At 31.6% G+C, this 18997-nt stretch overlaps 2 protein-coding genes across 2 annotated transcripts in view; both read right to left on the bottom strand.

Moving 5' to 3' along the window:
- Positions 1 to 8638: 8638 nt before the first annotated feature.
- LOC133331083 (ribonucleoside-diphosphate reductase subunit M2-like) lies at positions 8639 to 10537 on the bottom strand. Its single transcript, XM_061539493.1, has 2 exons — positions 10058 to 10537; positions 8639 to 9392 (listed from the first exon to the last, which is right to left on the bottom strand). The coding sequence occupies exons 1-2, from the start codon at positions 10535 to 10537 to the stop codon at positions 8679 to 8681; spliced, it is 1194 nt and encodes a 397-aa protein (XP_061395477.1). The 3' UTR covers positions 8639 to 8678.
- Positions 10538 to 11247: 710 nt separating this feature from the next.
- Positions 11248 to 18997, bottom strand: part of LOC133331084 (uncharacterized) — a gene marked incomplete at its 5' end in the record, with an annotated part of 39032 nt that continues 31282 nt past the window's right edge. Inside the window, one exon of the mRNA XM_061539494.1 lies at positions 11248 to 11304. Within this exon, the coding sequence (XP_061395478.1) occupies positions 11248 to 11304 (57 nt within the window). The remainder of the gene's footprint in view (positions 11305 to 18997) is intronic.

Below are 18997 nucleotides of genomic sequence, written 5' to 3'. Positions count from 1 at the left end.
CAGTGTCTCATATGATTGTCTATTGGAACAAGACTCAATCCGATCATGGGTGTCTTATCAGAAAGAATTTGTTTCTGTGTATGAGTTCTTTGATCTGTTCGATGCATACATGTTGTTGTTGGTTCTTCCAAAGTGAACAACTAGATTGAATCCACTGTTTGTAGTTTGTTATAATTTACAAGATGTAATGTCTGTCCATTGAAGCATATTTTTGGGCGCCCATCGGTCTTTAGCTTTTATCAACAACATGCGTGCGTACCTAGAATTCTGTGGTCATCTTAATCAATCAATTTGATGTTTATATGTTGTTTTTGTTTTTCAATATATGTCGCCTGTAGTCTATTGAGTTTGTTTGCCTTATATTTGCCTCTTGTATACAAAATATTCCTCAAGATTTTTAAAAGCAATATTAAAACAAAAATAATAAAAACATATAAACAAATCAATTCATTGGGATGGAATAAATCCAGAGGTGAAAAAATCAGCTCGCTTGTGTGAATAAATAAGAAAACAATTATAAAAAATTGCATGTAAATAACATCTATAGAACATTTAGATTTAATATAAATAAGGTAATAAACTTTTATATAAAACAGTGTGAAATATATAGGGAAAGAGATGGCTTCTAACGTGAACTTAATCAATTTATTCAATTCCTTTAATTATAAGAGAATTATAACAATTAAGGAATTGGATGAAAATAAGGAATATATAATCAATGATGCATATAGGACCCAAACTAAGTACGGAGATAGAATTGTGCTGAAGTTGGAAGATGCTATATTATATTTACCACCCCGGTTTCTGGCACTAAAGGATGATAATGTAAAGGAGTTGGGTTCTGGTGGATATAGCATATCGAAGTTTTCATTAAGCGACAAAGAAAATAATTTATATAGACTACAATTAAAGCAAACTGAATCAAATTTCGTTTACCAACCATATTTAACACAATAAAATAAATAAAAAATATAAAATAAAACTGATGTTTTATTTTTAAAAATTAGGGAAAATTATTTTTTCAACATTACATTTGGTTAATGAAGCTTTTACAATAAAGATATCTCTCCTTAATAATGAAAATGAACGATGGAAAACATTTGATTGTTGGCCCTTACCATATCCTGATCCTAAACTAATGGCAGCTGTTGGACTATTTTATACTGGAGAAGGAGATTTAACCAAATGCTTTTTCTGTCACATTGAGATTATGTATTGGAAACAAGCTGATTGTCCTATTGCAGAACATTTACGATGGTCAAATAAGTGTCCTTTGATGAGAAGATGTATTACAAACAATAAACCTATTAATTCAAACACATTGGATGTTATGCTTCCTAAAATAGGGGTAGATGTTTGCGGTGTGAAAAGCATTAACACATTTTCAAGCATATTTATTTTAGTATTCACATTTGTCACCTTAAACTCTATAAATAAAATTTTGAAAAAATGAAACAGAAGATCAGTGTTTTTAGATCTTTTTATTGTTACATGATCATATAATATATTATCAATATTATCCCAATTTTTTCAATAAACTCAAATATTCTAAATAAGTTATTCATAGCGTACTTAAACTCAAAGGCTGAATGTAGAGAGCAGTTATGAATTTAGAATTGATATATTTTTGTAAAAATATTTTTTTTCTTGCTTTTTTCCGTTTTTTTTACTCCTTAATATAATAATTCGCGAACTAATGTAAATTACATTAAATGATGAAGTTCTTATATGATGTTGTGGTAGTGTTGATTCTAAATCAGCTATCATTCACCACTTGAAACAATATATATCATTATTTGGAATATTTATACAAGTCTGTCTAACATTCAGCTCATATGGAGTGGGTATATATTGCGATCCTCATATTGGAGCAAATTTATTAATATTGATTTTCAAACTAATATTGTTTAAAAGAGCCAAGACAGAACCATGTTCTTGAAACTCTGACATTTTGGTTTTTTTTTCAAACTGTTCCTTTAAAACGTCATCTATTTCATTGCCTCGTGCGGTTTGAGTAAATTTTGTATTATGGAAAAATGTTGTAACAGTTTTTCCAGATAATTTTATATATTTTCCACCAAATTCTAGATGAGTAAAAGTAACACAAAACCACAACAAACATAAAAAGCATTAAAAATATAAGACTTTTTTCATACCTATGGAAGTACAATGTCTAGTTATGAGTTAAAGAAATATAGAATTTAAAAATTGACAACTATTAATTTTAATAATAAGATTTTTTAATAATAATAAATTTTTATATAAAATATGTATAAAAACATGTAAAAAAAGTCAACTGAAATATAAAAAAATATAAATAGTTAAATATTAGTATTATTAACGTATAATTTTCAAAACTATATGACTCTGTTGTTGTTTAACGTTAAACTCGGTTCATTTGGGTTCGGGTTGGGTTTCGTTTAGGTTGGGTATATGGATTTATAGTACATTGGGTACAGATTTGATATAGTTTCCTTTGATTCCATAATAAATTACACAGTTCCTTTTTGACTTGCATTTGATTAAAGAAGTATCATGTTATTATTTTGTGCATATTTATTAAATATATTTAATTTATATTGATAACAATAATATTAATGTAACATGTTAATAGTAATGCTGCACTTTTACCCTTTTTATGCAAATTAATTTAATTAAAAACAGTAATGAATAGTAGGGATCGAAAATACAACACTTTAAATCAATTATGAAGATTTGATGCAATAGGTGTTTTGTTTGAACATTCCCATATTTGAATGAAGTAATAGGTGGTATATTTAATGTTAGCAACAAATAGACTATAGACTTTTTATATATTTTATCTTCGCATGAAAATATAAAAAAAAAAATAAATAAATAACAAATGTTGTGTAGACATTGAATGCAAATGAGAGGTACATTAAAGGTAATGAACAGCAAAATTGTATCTAATATGTATTGCTTTCATAGTTTTATTTTAATAAAACTATATTATAAGATTTTACTTTGTATTGCCTTCAAAAATAAGGAAACAAATATCAAACCCATTCCATGAGTTGAAGTTAGCATTATTAACGTAAAATTGTCCATGCTAGATGGTATAGTTTGAGTTCAATGGGTTCTGGTTGGTTGTTATAACGTTAAACTGGGTTCATATAGGTATCGTTTAAGTTGGGTATGTTGATTTATGGTACATTGGGTACAGGTTTGTTATAGGTTGCTTTGCTTGCATCATAAACTGTCCATTTGCCCTTTGGCTTGCATTTGATTAAACAAGTATCATGTTATTTTTTGTGAATATTTATTAAATATAATTAATTAATATTAGTAACAATAATATAAATGTAACATGTTAATTGTCATGATAAACCTTTGTGCAGGTTGGTATGCCCTTTTACACTTTTCATGCATAAATACATTTTTAAATAAAACAGGGATCGAAAATACAACACTTAAATCAATTACGAAAATTTGATACAATAGATGTTTTATTTAAGTATATTTACAGTTAGCAACAAATAGGCTTGTAAAAATTATTCGTAGTCTCGTTTTCTCTTGCCAATTTTATATTCTATATCACCACTAATCTATGAACAGAACAATATGGCAACATTAAATTAATTATATCAATATTATTTATATTAATAAATAATCAAAGGAATCAATATTTATATAGTATAGATAAGTCATGGGTTAATAGTATAACAGAAACCATGGAAAACGAACATTTGTTAAAAAAACTTGTTCGTTCCCGAAATGAACTGAAGAAAAAATTCCAAAGCATCAAAATGGGAGAGGATGTTAAAACGGCAGAACTGAATAGAACATTTAAACCCATAACAGAAGAACTACAAAAATTAGTTCAAATAAATAGTGAAAATATTCCTAATTATTTGATACACAATGCTGAAAATGTAGATGGGTTCAAGGAACATCCACATACTAGTACTCCTAACAAGAGCTATATACATGAAATTAAAGAAGATAAAATAAAACCACATACATCAGAAGAGGACGATTTCAATTTAGATTATACACAATACCAACCTAATAACTATAATGAAACACGAGACGAAACATTCTATTCTGAAAATGATGATGAAGATGTGGAAAACATGAATATTTCATTTTTGAAACAAATTAATAAACTAGATACTGTATATGGTCCACATAAAGACATAAACGGAGAGTGGAAATTTGGAGATAAACCATTAAAACTGAAGAATGAAAAAATTATCATTGGAAACCAACATTGGGCACTTACGCCAGGCTTGTTTGAACTTCTATTTCATCAAAAGCCAAAAAATTATGATGCTTCCGAACTGGAGATTTATAAGAAAATTTTATTGGATTCAAATGCATACAAAGTGGATTATAATCCTAATGCACGAGTAAAGTCAAACAAAGGCTACAAATATAAGAATATTATAAAAAAATTGATTGGCGGTACACATAGTGGGGATGGTCTAATGAAAGTTAATCTTGCAAAACCGGAATATGTATTCTGGCATGATCCAAACGTATTAGTTGAAAGACTAAAGTTGTTATTGGAATTGCATCAATCAGGAAATGATGATTATACTAATGAGATAGTTTCTATTATTGAAGAACTACGGGAAGCAGACATAATATATTAATTATATAATTATTAGACAATTCTATAATATTATATGCATATAAAAAAATAAAAATATTTATTTTCTAAAGTTTTTAAATTTGTATGGCTATTGTTTTTATAATAACACATGCTATGTATAAATATATTTTTTTTTAATATGAACTTATAATCAATAAAATTCATATCACATTTTTTATGCACATTGTTCTCAAGATTTGACTATATATTTTAAAACTTATATATTTATATTATAAATATATATATATATATATATTATAAAGGCAAGAAACTTTAAAATGTGGCAGAAAATAAATTATTTTGTAGTTATTACAATCACGTGTAAATTTTGAAAGCTGAATTTTTAAAAATGGAATCATATGTCTTAATGTGTAATTATGTCATGCCCTTCTATAATTATACCATACTCTGATACATACTCCTATTACTATGAAATGATAATATATACAAAGGAAATAATACATACATGGGTCAATATAATAAATACAAATTCTAATTAAAAGACTTTTTTTACCGAACGATTTATTCTATGTTCAATATGAAGAAGAGTGCTAAGTACATTAGAAAAATACTAAAATTAAAAACATAATGAATACATAAACATATGTTGTTGCTTATTTCTATAAAAATGGAACTGATTTTTGAAATTATTATTTAGTGTTCAATCTTAAGTTTTACAGTAAAGATGAATTTCTCAAATTTAAAACCATTCAACTTCCTTGAAGCAAATCTTGAAAATGAAGACGAACGATTGAAAACGTTTAATTCCTGGCCCTTGAAAACTCCGGAACCCAAAGAGCTGGCTATGATTGGATTTTATTATACTGGGGAAAGAGATAGGGTAGTATGCTATTTTTGTGGAGTTGAAATTTGCTGTTGGAAAGGAAGGGATTCCCCAGTTGTCGAACATGCACGTTTGTCAAGTAGCTGTGATCTGATGAGAAGAAATTTAACCAACAATACAGCAATAAATTCTGGGGAACTAAATAGAGGTTTACCTGAAAATAATGTTGATATATGTGGAGCACATCATATTGCTATTAGAGATCAAAATCACCCCAACGAAATGATAAATTCCACTACGGCACTAATATTAAGAAGTTTAACTATTGATAAATTTTTATTGTTTTTTATATTTCTGTTGACTTTCTTTACATGTTTTTATACATATTTGATATATAAATTTATAAATAAAAAATCTTTTTACTATTACTAGCTATCAATTTTTTTAAATTCTATACTTCTATTCTTTAACTCATAACCAGGCTTGAATAGGTACGGAAAAGTCTTATAAAATATATAAAAAATTCCAAGCTTATTTTTTGCTTACTATAAATATACCATTTATAACTTCTTTCAAAAATGGGAATATTAAAATAAAACATTTATTGTATCAAATTTAACTGATTAAAATGTTGTATTTTCGATACCTACTATTGGTGTAAAATACTCTTCACCTAGAAATATCTGTTTTATTTAGAAATTAATGTGTGCATAAAAAGGATAAAAGTGCATATCATCACAAAATATTAACATGTTACTTTAATATTATTGCTAACAATACTAATTAAATATATTTAATAAATATACACAAAAAATAACATGATACTTGTTTAATCAAATGCAAGCCAAAGGGTAAATGGGTAATTTATGATGCAACCAAAGGAACCTACAACAAATTTATATCTAATGTACTATAAATCAACATACCCAACCTAAACCCAACCCGAACCCAAAATGAACCCATTTTAATGTTAAACAACCAACCAGAACCCATTGAACTCAAACCACGCCATCTAGTTTTGAAAATTTTACGTTAGTAATACTAACTTTTAACTATTGATATTTTTTTATATTTCAGTTGACTTTTTACACATGTTTTATACATATTTGATATATAAATTTATAAATAAAAAATCTTATTAATATTACTACTTATTAATTTTTTAACTTAATTTTTTTTTAATTCATAGCTAGCTTGCATAGGTATGGAAAAAGTCTTATGTTATGAATGCATTTTTATTTTTGTGTTGTTTTAACTCTAGTTAACATATACGATATTATGATCATACATGCAGCAGACTCAAAAATCGTGACTATATATTTTGAACTGGATTTAAGTCCATTTTAGATTCTGATACAAATCTTGGTTTTATAGAAAAGTTTTCAAAAATATATTACATTCTATATTCTATCATGTTTAAGGATACAAAGCCACAAACAAAATAATACCAATTAACTTTATTTTGAAACAGATCAAACCCAAACCAAACCTTTCTATATATCCATATAAGAAAAAATTGCTTTATACCACTTTAAAAACGATTAATATATTATGAATTTTTAATTTTCATAGTTGTTTGTTCTTTATGTTCCATGTTCAATAGACAAAATTGATGATTTAGAATTCTAATGCAGTATATATTGAGTTTATGCAATACTATAAAACTTTGTGTTAAGTGTATTTAACAAAAACCCAACTTAAACGTAATCAAACATTTATTTCGTTTATTTTATTTATCTTTTTTATTGTTAACACAAATCAATCGAACCTACATAACTATAGCTTAAACTTAGCGTAACTAAAACTTATATCTAGAGAAGAAAATATTATATCAATAACTACTTCTTTATTTTTTTATAATAATATTTCTAATCTTCAAACCATGGATCATTAGGATCCAGTGTCCATAGGGATTGTCCTTCAGGTATGAATGGGTAACTTTCTATGTCCTCCTCATTCCAGTTGCCCTCTTCATTTCCGATGTCCTCCTCATCGTCTAATGTTGTGGACTCCGTTTCCTGCGACTGTGTGTACTCATCGCTGCTGCTGCTCCCTCCATCGAATCCATCTTCAATCTTAAGTTTATTTGTTATGGATTCCAGCTCTCCTTGTTTCGCTCTGTTGAGTTGTTGTTGTTCTTGTTCATAACCTTTTATTATTCTGTCGAATGCTTCTAAATGTTCGTTTTCCTCCTCAATGAAAACGTTCAAATATTGGTTGTTCAGCTCCATTTTCTTCACTATTTTTCAATTTCACTTAATATGGAGATTTTTTAAACTGAATGCATTTTTCAAATTTGCCTTCGCTTTTAAACATTATATTTGTTTACATTAAATAACTGATTGATAAGGATCAATCATATAATGCTTCCCAAAATCTAGTATTTTCTATCATAGAAATTTAATTGCAGCATGATTATCATAGAACAAAGTATTAGTAAGAAAGAGAAATAGTTTGTTAACAATTCACCTATTATATTTAGGTACGTTTTCATTTTGTGTTCTTATATATTAATAAATTATATTATATAAATTATATTATATATTAATAAATTTTGATAAAATCATTTTTTTAAGAAGTAAATAATATGTATAAATTTAATAAAAAAAAGTATACAGTATTTTTCGGTTAATTGAACCTACGGTTAATTGGTTTCCACGCTTAATTGAACCACATGATGGGTCAAAAATATTTCATTTCAAAGTTAGCGGGTTCGGATAATTGGTTCCTCGGTTAATTGAACAAAAATTTGTGCAAATTTTGATGTGCAATTAACCGAAAAATACTGTATATGTACAAGTTGCAATTATTTCCATAAATGGTGGTAAAAACTATGTTTGATATGAATGCCTTTTTTTGTTTTATAAAAATGTATAATTTAACGGGTTTCACAATCAAACAAATCAAACAAAATGCAGATTTGTAATGCAATTTTGAAATGGAAACAGACTGGAAAGAATGCTTAGTTTTCTATCAATGTTTCTCTACTGCTTTCTAAAAAGTATCGATATGGTGAAGTTGCTTTAAGATCAATATATAATAAAATGGGTAAAATGAAGATAAAAAATTGTCCACAAAAAATATTGGTCCGTGAGCCATATTTTTGATGAATTAATAATGATGGATGACGTCTTCTTACAAACTAATTTAGATTTAGAATACACAAATACAGATATTTTTATATATAGGACAAATTATGAAAAAATTAAGCTTAATTATACTACATACAAGAAAGGTTAAGTGAGATTGGGGCATGGTGTCACAAAATAAATTGCAGCTTTAGAAATCAGCATCCAATGTGAAAACATTGTCCAAACGATTGGCTGTCACACCCCATTTTTGATATTCACCTACTTTGCGTTCAAAGAAATTTGTTTTGCCATCCAGGGAAATCATTTCCATGAATGGGAAGGGATTCTTGGTATTGTAGATTTTGCCAACATCCAATTCAACCAGCATACGATCGGCCACAAATTCAATGTATTCCGACATTAGTTCACAGTTCATACCAATCAAGTTGCAGGGCAATGCTTCTGTCAGGAATTCTTGTTCAATTTTAACAGCCTCTCTGATGATTTCAATGATACGCTCTCGGCTAGGTTTCTGTACCAGATATTTGAACATTAAGACGGCAAAATCACAATGCAAACCTTCGTCACGAGAAATCAGTTCATTGGAGAATGTCAAGCCGGGCAAAAGGCCACGCTTCTTAAGCCAAAAGATGGAGGCAAAACTGCCACTGAAAAAGATGCCCTCAACGGCGGCAAAGGCGATGACACGATCACCGAAATTGGCCGATTCTGATGCAATCCATGATAGGGCCCAGTCAGCTTTCTTCTTGACAGCTGGCATTGTTTCAATGGCATTGAATAGATATTCACGTTGATCGCGTTCCTTGATGTATGTGTCGATAAGAATGCTATACATTTCCGAGTGAACATTTTCCATGGTTATCTGGAAGCCGTAGAAGCAACGGGCTTCTGTCACTTGGACCTCCTGTGAGAAGCGTTCAACCAAATTCTCGTTAACAATGCCATCGGAGGCGGCGAAAAAGGCCAGAACATGGGAAATGAAAAAGCGTTCATTGTCTGTTAGTTTTTCCCAATCTGTTAAATCTTTGGAGAGGTCAACTTCTTCCACGGTCCAAAATGAAGCTTCAGCCTTTTTGTACATCTGCCAAATATCCAAATATTGTATTGGGAATATAACAAAACGTTTGGGATTTTCCTTTAGCAGGGGTTCAATAGACGGATCAAAGGGAACAGCAGGTCGGTTGGCCAAAGACGTGCAACATTGCTTGTAGTAGTGGTATTTGTTGTTGCTTCCTTGTTGGGTACGGGTTCATCAGTACCAATGGACATTTTACGTACATTATTAACATTCTCGGCAAGAATTTTACGTGGACTCTTCAAACCAAATTTATCCATGTTTTCAATATTTTCTTTACCAGCAGCAAAAGCAGACGACATGTTACAAGTATTTAATATTTTATAGTTTATTACAAAATGTTTACATTTTGTTTCAATGGCATTGAATAGATATTCACGTTGATCGCGTTCCTTGATGTATGTGTCGATAAGAATGCTATACATTTCCGAGTGAACATTTTCCATGGTTATCTGGAAGCCGTAGAAGCAACGGGCTTCTGTCACTTGGACCTCCTGTGAAAAGCGTTCAACCAAATTCTCGTTAACAATGCCATCGGAGGCGGCGAAAAAGGCCAGAACATGGGAAATGAAAAAGCGTTCATTGTCTGTTAGTTTTTCCCAATCTGTTAAATCTTTGGAGAGGTCAACTTCTTCCACGGTCCAAAATGAAGCTTCAGCCTTTTTGTACATCTGCCAAATATCCAAATATTGTATTGGGAATATAACAAAACGTTTGGGATTTTCCTTTAGCAGGGGTTCAATAGACGGATCAAAGGGAACAGCAGGTCGGTTGGCCAAAGACGTGCCAGCAACATTGCTTGTAGTAGTGGTATTTGTTGTTGCTTCCTTGTTGGGTACGGGTTCATCAGTACCAATGGACATTTTACGTACATTATTAACATTCTCGGCAAGAATTTTACGTGGACTCTTCAAACCAAATTTATCCATGTTTTCAATATTTTCTTTACCAGCAGCAAAAGCAGACGACATGTTACAAGTATTTAATATTTTATAGTTTATTACAAAATGTTTACAGTTCAAGCTACAAAGTCAGAATATTTTATTATATTTTCTCAATATGCATAAATATATTTATTCACCATCTACGCTTATGCTAGAAAATGTATAGTTTTCAAATGAAATACATTGACAACTATAAAAATAAATTAAAATAAAGAAAATTAAAATGTCATGAAATAATGATCTTGCAAATATTGTTCTTGAATTCATGTTAGAAACAACAAAAACAATGTATGTTGCATTCAACTCAATAGTCAGAGTAAAACAACAAACTAACATTTGTGCATCCAACACCTGATCAATACTTTAAAGAGACAGGCTTACTTCAAATATTAGAAACAATAATAATATTAGAGATAATCAATGGTGGGGCAGACATATGCTCTTGGTAGAATCTATAGACCGATGGGCGCCTCTCCAACCATAGCAACAAACACTTGCTGATAAGAGACTTAAGATTCAAATTGGCTCAATGGACAGACATTACATATTGTAAATTCTAACAAACTACAAACAATGGATTCATATTGGAAAAAAAATAACAACAACAAGTATGCATCAAATAAACAGAAACAAATTCTTTCTGATAAGACACCCATGATCGGATTGAGTCTTGTTCCAATAGACAATCATATGAGACACTGCTTCATGTATTTCACAAAATTGTGCAACCAAAAAAATCAAGTGGGTAGAGATGGGGGATAAGTGTAGATAAGAGCGGTGGCCGCACTGCGACACTGCATCACGAAAAACAAGTGAATAGGGAAGAGGGGGGGACACTTACAGAAAAAATACGGAAGAAAGGGGGGAAGAACAAATATGGGACACAAGCGGTATTCATACAGGGTCATCAAGGTCATACGAATGGACCGCATTGGACAAGACAAAAAAAGCAAACAAGTGGATAGGGAAAGGGGGAAACACACATAAGCTTACGGGAAATATACGGAACAAAGGGGGAAAGAACAAATATGGGACACACGCGCTATTGATTTCAGGGACCAATAAACTTTCAGGGTCATCAAGGTCGTACAAACGGACCACATTAGGGAAGACGAAAGAAAATATTGAACAGACGGACGGCATAAAACAATAACAGGGAAAGAGATAGAACAAAATATGATCACACAACACACCAAGAGGAAAAGAGATGGACCAATTACGTCATTTGCGTAAAGCAATTAGCATAAATCAATTATAAATGCACCACATTGTGGAAAGACGAAAGAAAATATTGAACAGACGTACGGCATAAAACAATAAGAGGGAAAGAGAGAGAACACAATATGATCACACAACACACCAAGAGGAAAAGAGATGGATGAGTCATCAATACAGACCGATTACGTCATTTGTATAAAGCAATTAACATAAATCAATTTGCGTAGGGCAATTTGCATAAAGCAATTGAATATTTCGATAAGTTACAAACGGAATGACAAAATTAATATACCCTCCATACTATGGTGGAGGGTATAAAAAGGGGGTTATATGGGGACTACCCCCAAAAAGGAGCGAATATTAATAATTTTTGGTAGAGAGATTTGTTACCATATACGACTACAAAATACCAAATTGCAGCAAATTCGGTTGAAAAGCGCGCTCAAGAACCCCAAAATACCGAAAATTGGGGGTACCCTTATATGGAGGCTATCCGAAAAAATGGACCTATATTCATAATTTTTTGTGGAGAGATTTGGTACATATTAAGAACTCAAAATACTAAATTACAGCTATTTCGGCGAAAATACGAGAAAAACCCCCAAAATACTGAAAATTGGGAGGTACCGTTATATAAGGGTTACCAGAAAAAGTGGACCTATATTTATAATTTTTTGGGGAGACATTTAGGACCCAATAAGAACTCAATGTAGCACATTTCAGCGAATTCGGCTGAAAAACGCGCTGAAGAACCCCAAAATACCGAAAATTGTGGGGTACCCCACAATTTTGCGCCTTTTGAAATCTGTTTGTATAATAATTTGTCACTTTTTTTGTCTATTTTTTCGAATATTAGGTAATCACTTGATCAGAAAAACAAGAAGGATTTCTTAGGAGCATGGATATTTTCACCCATGGACTTTTCGTTGTTAGCCATATTGATAATTAAAACAGTTGAAAGTTGATACAAAATCGTCTCAAATTGTGTTTCGTTCAATCACTTGAGATTTTACCAATGTTGGAACGTTACTTCTTTCGAAATACTTGAACATAGAAATCCGTCAATCGTCAATCTTCTACTAATGTTTGCAGTTAATTTGTACCCAAATATTGTGAAAAATTTCCGAAGATATTTCAAGATGAAATGCAGATGGGTTTCAAATTTCATAGAACAAAAAAGGATAACGAAAAGTCAAAAACCTTTACAAACTAACTAATTTGAAACCAATTTTAATTATATAAATGCTACTCACAATTTGTCACCAAAGGTCATACGTCCAGCTCAAAATAATGTTCCGATACAACAACTTCCGATATTATGTTGTTCATTGTGTCGTTAGTAGAATGTTTTTTTCTGAACTCTAAATATTTGGTACTCAAACGGAAGAAAGAAACAATGTTATTTAGACTTACAGAATATTTTCAGAAACCGATGATCAATTTCAGTATCAGTAAGGTAAATCCAGATATGTTTTCTTGATGGGGTTGAAGATTGGAATATTTAGTGATTAAATGATTCATACACATTTACAGATACCTTATATCTCATTTCATGTGCCCTCTCGTAATAGCGGCTGGTTTGTTTGACCATGTTAACTTCAAGCTTTAAAGATTAAACCATTATTTGCTCGCGTTAATGTGTGTGTGTGCTGTGAATTTTACAGTAATGTGTGCTATTTATTACTGATGACGACAATAATGATGATAATGAATATGAACTGGTTAAATATTTGATGCTTCAACACACATTTGGAAAGATGAGTTGATCTTAAATGGAAAATGGTTAATATTCTGGATTTGTGGTAATCATGATCACAATGATGGAAATGATATTTTGTTGTAAGTTAGCACTGCTGCTGTTGTTGTTGGTGGTAACTCGTCTCAAATAAACTTGGCTTATATTAGGTAAGACTGCGGGGAAAACGTTGAAATTCAACTTTGAAAGAAGACTCAACTAAAAATACCTTTTGGAAATGTGACGCACGACAATAACAACGTTAATAACAAGACGACGACTACAAGGAAAACAAAGGAAAGAAACCCCTTGTTTTGTTGTTATGTGGAAATTAACGAGCAATGTTTATGCACATTTATTTAGAAAATGACAACCACAACGAGGATAATGGTGTTCATAGTTTATTGTCAAGGTAGATATTTTATGACACTGCTGCAGGCAGCTGGTCGCATCATATTTTTGTTATTATTTTATTTTTTTATTATTATTTTCAGTCGAGGGGTTATTTGTTTCTAGAAAAAAGGGAAAATATTTATACATCAGAAAAAAAAGAATAAAATTTGTTGCAGAGATTTCAATTGGTTGGTTTTCCTCTTTTGTTTTCAAAGCTCTTCTTATTGCATCTTTTTTACTTTGTTGCAATTTTTCTTCTTTGTTGCAATTGATCAATACCCCATTTCGTTTATAAAACAAGTTAAGAACATTTTTATTACAAAACTCGGTATTAAAAATAAATTAATATTATTTTTGTCCGTTGTTGCTAGTGCCTTTTTTCCCTTGTCAATTGCATTTACCTTTTTTTCACAATATTTATTTTATTTTTCTTTTTGTTTATTTTTATTTTATAAATGTGGCACTTTTTCTAATGTAAAATAATAGTTTGAATTGCTTTTGCTAATTGGTAGAGAGATTTGTTACCATATACGACTACAAAATACCAAATTGCAGCAAATTCGGTTGAAAAGCGCGCTCAAGAACTTCAAAATACCGAAAATTGGGGGTACCATTAAATATGGGGGGTGTGGAGAGATTTGGTACATATTAAGAGCTAAAAATACTAAATTACAGCTAATTCGGCGAAAATACGAGAAAAACCCCCAAAATACTGAAAATTGGGAGGTACCGTTATATAAGGGTTACCAGAAAAAGTGGACCTATATTTAAAATTTTTTGTGGAGACATTTAGGACCCAATAAGAACTCAATGTAGCACATTTCAGCGAATTCGGCTGAAAAACGCGCTGAAGAACCCCAAAATACCGAAAATTGTGGGGTACCCCACAATTTTGCGCCTTTTGACATCTGTTTGTATAATAATTTGTCACTATTTTTTGTCTATTTTTTCGAATATTAGGTAATCACTTGATCAGAAAAACAAGAAGGATTTCTTAGGAGCATGGATATTTTCACCAATGGACTTTTCGTTGTTAGCCATATTGATAATTAAAACAGTTGAAAGTTGATACAAAATCGTCTCAAATTGTGTTTCGTTCAATCACTTGAGATTTTACCAATGTTGGAACGTTACTTCTTTCGAAATACTTGAACATAGAAATCCGTCAATCGTCAATCTTCTACTAATGTTTGCAGTTAATTTGTACCCAAATATTGTGAAAAATTTCCGAAGATATTTCAAGATGAAATGCAGATGGGTTTCAAATTTCATAGAACAAAAAAGGATAACGAAAAGTCAAAAACCTTTACAAACTAACTAATTTGAAACCAATTTTAATTATATATAAATGCTACTCACAATTTGTCACCAAAGGTCATACGTCCAGCTCAAAATAATGTTCCGATACAACAACTTCCGATATTATGTTGTTCATTGTGTCGTTAGTAGAATGTTTTTTTCTGAACTCTAAATATTTGGTACTCAAACGGAAGAAAGAAACAATGTTATTTAGACTTACAGAATATTTTCAGAAACCGATGATCAATTTCAGTATCAGTAAGGTAAATCCAGATATGTTTTCTTGATGGGGTTGAAGATTGGAATATTTAGTGATTAAATGATTCATACACATTTACAGATACCTTATATCTCATTTCATGTGCCCTCTCGTAATAGCGGCTGGTTTGTTTGACCATGTTAACTTCAAGCTTTAAAGATTAAACCATTATTTGCTCGCGTTAATGTGTGTGTGTGCTGTGAATTTTACAGTAATGTGTGCTATTTATTATTGATGACGACAATAATGATGATAATGAATATGAACTGGTTAAATATTTGATGCTGCAACACACATTTGGAAAGATGAGTTGATCTTAAATGGAAAATGGTTAATATTCTGGATTTATGGTAATCATGATCATAATGATGGAAATGATATTTTGTTGTAATTTAGCACTGCTGCTGTTGTTGTTGGTGGTAACTCGTCTCAAATAAACTTGGCTTATATTGGGTAAGACTGCGGGGAAAACGTTGAAATTCAACTTTGAAAGAAGACTCAACTAAAAATACCTTTTGGAAATGTGACGCACGACAATAACAACGTTAATAACAATACGACGACTACAAGGAAAACAAAGGAAAGAAACCCCTTGTTTTGTTGTTATGTGGAAATTAACGAGCAATGTTTATGCACATTTATTTAGAAAATGACAACCACAACGAGGATAATGGTGTTCATAGTTTATTGTCAAGGTAGATATTTTATGACACTGCTGCAGGCAGCTGGTCGCATCATATTTTTGTTATTATTTTATTTTTTTATTATTATTTTCAGTCGAGGGGTTATTTGTTTCTAGAAAAAAGGGAAAATATTTATACATCAGAAAAAAAAGAATAAAATTTGTTGCAGAGATTTCAATTGGTTGTTTTTCCTCTTTTGTTTTCAAAGCTCTTCTTATTGCATCTTTTTTACTTTGTTGCAATTTTTCTTCTTTGTTGCAATTGATCAATACCCCATTTCGTTTATAAAACAAGTTAAGAACATTTTTATTACAAAACTCGGTATTAAAAATAAATTAATATTATTTTTGTCCGTTGTTGCTAGTGCCTTTTTTCCCTTGTCAATTGCATTTACCTTTTTTTGCACAATATTTATTTTATTTTTCTTTTTGTTTATTTTTGTTTTATAAATGTGGCACTTTTTCTAATGTAAAATAATAGTTTGAATTGCTTAGGATTTTCTTATTCGTACAATCCTTCTCTCATCAGCTTCTTTCGGCCTAGCTCTTTGCTCTTATAATGAACTGATGAACTTCCCTTGTCCGTTTGCCGTCTTCGTAGTCTTCAAAAACAAAATTTTAAGCTAAAAATATTGGCACACAGGCACTTTTGGCACTTATTTTCCTTCTTCTTGTTTTGTGTTCTTTTTAGGCAGCAGGAATAACGTTATTTTTCTTCTTCTTTTTTATACCCTGCACCATAGTACGGAGGGTATATTAATTTTGTCATTCCGTTTGTAACTCATCGAAATATTCTTTTCCGACCCTATAAAGTCTATATATTCTTGATCAGGGTAAAATTTTAAGACGATCTTGACATGTCCGTCCGTCCGTCTGTTGTAATCACGCCATCTTCTGAAGGAATTGAGATAGGGTGCTGAAATTCGGCATAGGGTTGTCTTTTATCTGCAGGCAGGGCAAGATCGAAGATGGGATATATCGGTCCACGTTTAGGCATAGCTCCCATATACCAAATTTCTCCATAAAAAATTATGAATATAGGTCCATTTTTTCGGGTAGCCCCCATATAAGGGTACCCCCAATATTCGATATTTTGGGGTTCTTGAGCGCGTTTTTCAACCGAATTCTCTGCAATTTGGTATTTTGTAGTCGTATATGGTAACAAATCTCACTACCAAAATTTATTTATATTCGCCCCCTTTTTGGGTAAGTTCTCATATAACCCCCTTTTTATATTAAAATAGTTATCTAATTTGTTCCGCGTTTTGGGTTTGGTTCTAAGAGTCTGTCGTAATCATTTAACCTGCGGAGGATATCGAGATAAAATTAGAACGTAAGGTTCGATAATGAACTATACATGAACTATAACCCGCATTTAGGCCTAGCACCTGTGTGGGAGGTATCAGAGGGAGTGGACCGATAGTCCACATTTTCGAACCTGAACTAAGTTTGGAAGAATAATAAGATAGGCACAGGTTGGATGAAATCAACATTTTCTGGAACATGGTTCACATTATGGTTTACATAATCGCGTTGTAGAAATGTAGGTATAGGTCCACTTTTTGGTATTTTCCCTACATTTTCATTTCAACTACCTTTGGTGGAGGGTATCGAAAGTTCGGCCCGGCCGAACTTAACGCTTTTTCACTTGTTTATGTTAAAATAGTTATCTGATTTGTTACGCGTTTTTTCACCTGCGGAGCATACCGAGATAAAAAACGAGAACGTAGAGTTCGATAATGAACTATATATGTGTTGGACGTACAAGAAGGAGTGGACCGATATTCCCCATCTTGAACTAAGATTGGAAGAAATAATTAGATAGGCAAAGATTGGATGAAAACAAAATTTTCTGAAACGGATTTGGTCCAAAGAAACATGGTGTCCAAAAACCAATATTTCGATGTCGCACATTTTCACTGTCAAAGTGTATACACCACAGTAGAATAAGGATGTATGGTTTAAAATACAAAGGATTAGCCAAAAGTCATTAAAATGGTCAAAAACTCATTAAAGTATCAAATTACAGTAAACAAATCGTCTGTCCGTCCGTGTATGTGTGAACACGTGCGCTTTTGTTTACAAATAGTGTGTGTGTGTGTGTGTGATCCTCCGTTCTGAGTATGGCAATTTATGTATGTGAGTGTGTGTGTGATCCTCCGTTCTGAGTATGGCAAAGTATGTCCTTGAGTATGGCAATGTGTGTGCGTGTGTGTGTGTCCGTTCGGTTTAAGAATATTAGGGATGGCAAACTATGTGGGCATGCGCGGAGCTTACCGAAATGTTTACAAGGGGAAGGGGGAACAGATATGTGGAACAAAATATAGTAACAACAACAACAACAGCATGTGTGTGCGTGTGTGTGTGTGTCCATTCTGTTTCAATACCAATGTGTTTATGTTAAATCGAGCAAACTTGAGTGTTGGGCATGCGTGGAAAGGGTGGCAAATGTGTACAAGGGGAAGGGGGAACAGATATGTGGAACAAACTATAGGGAAAAACAACAACAACATGGTCAGCGATAGAAATGGTCAGAGGCATGAAGAGACAGACGCAGTTATGTTTATTTCTGATCGTATCAATACCAATGTGTTTATGTTAAATCGAGCATTGTTGAGTGTTGGGCATGCGTGGAAAGGGTGGCAAATATGTGGCAAGGGGAAGGGGGAACAGATATGTGGAACAAACTATAGGGAATAACAACAACATATATTCAAAGCAATATATATGGGTTATAGGGTGCAACAACAACATGCCTGCATCAATTGTAGGATACAAGAGGAAAGGGGGAGGGGGATATGTACGCCCAACACTTGTTGATAAGAACTATTGGGCACAAATATGTGACACAGCATAATGAATTTCCCAATCTTAAGCAACTATGACAATGAGTGAAAAGGG

The sequence above is a fragment of the Musca vetustissima genome, unplaced genomic scaffold (genome assembly GCF_032173495.1).
Source record: "Musca vetustissima isolate MV318-11 ecotype Yass unplaced genomic scaffold, APGP_CSIRO_Mvet_v1 utg83610, whole genome shotgun sequence".
NCBI lineage: Eukaryota > Metazoa > Arthropoda > Insecta > Diptera > Muscidae > Musca > Musca vetustissima.
The sequence above is the reverse complement of the archived record's forward strand: the minus strand, read 5'-3'. Positions and strand labels throughout refer to the sequence as shown.

Bases quoted from the DNA above. Each gene is read 5' to 3' on its own strand.
- LOC133331083 (XM_061539493.1), bottom strand. From the start codon at position 10,537: ATGTCGTCTGCTTTTGCTGCTGGTAAAGAAAATATTGAAAACATGGAT. The intron at 9,393-10,057 runs GTCCAAGTGACA...TTCTCACAGGAG, and splicing joins TTGAACGCTTTTCACAGGAG to GTCCAAGTGACAGAAGCCCG.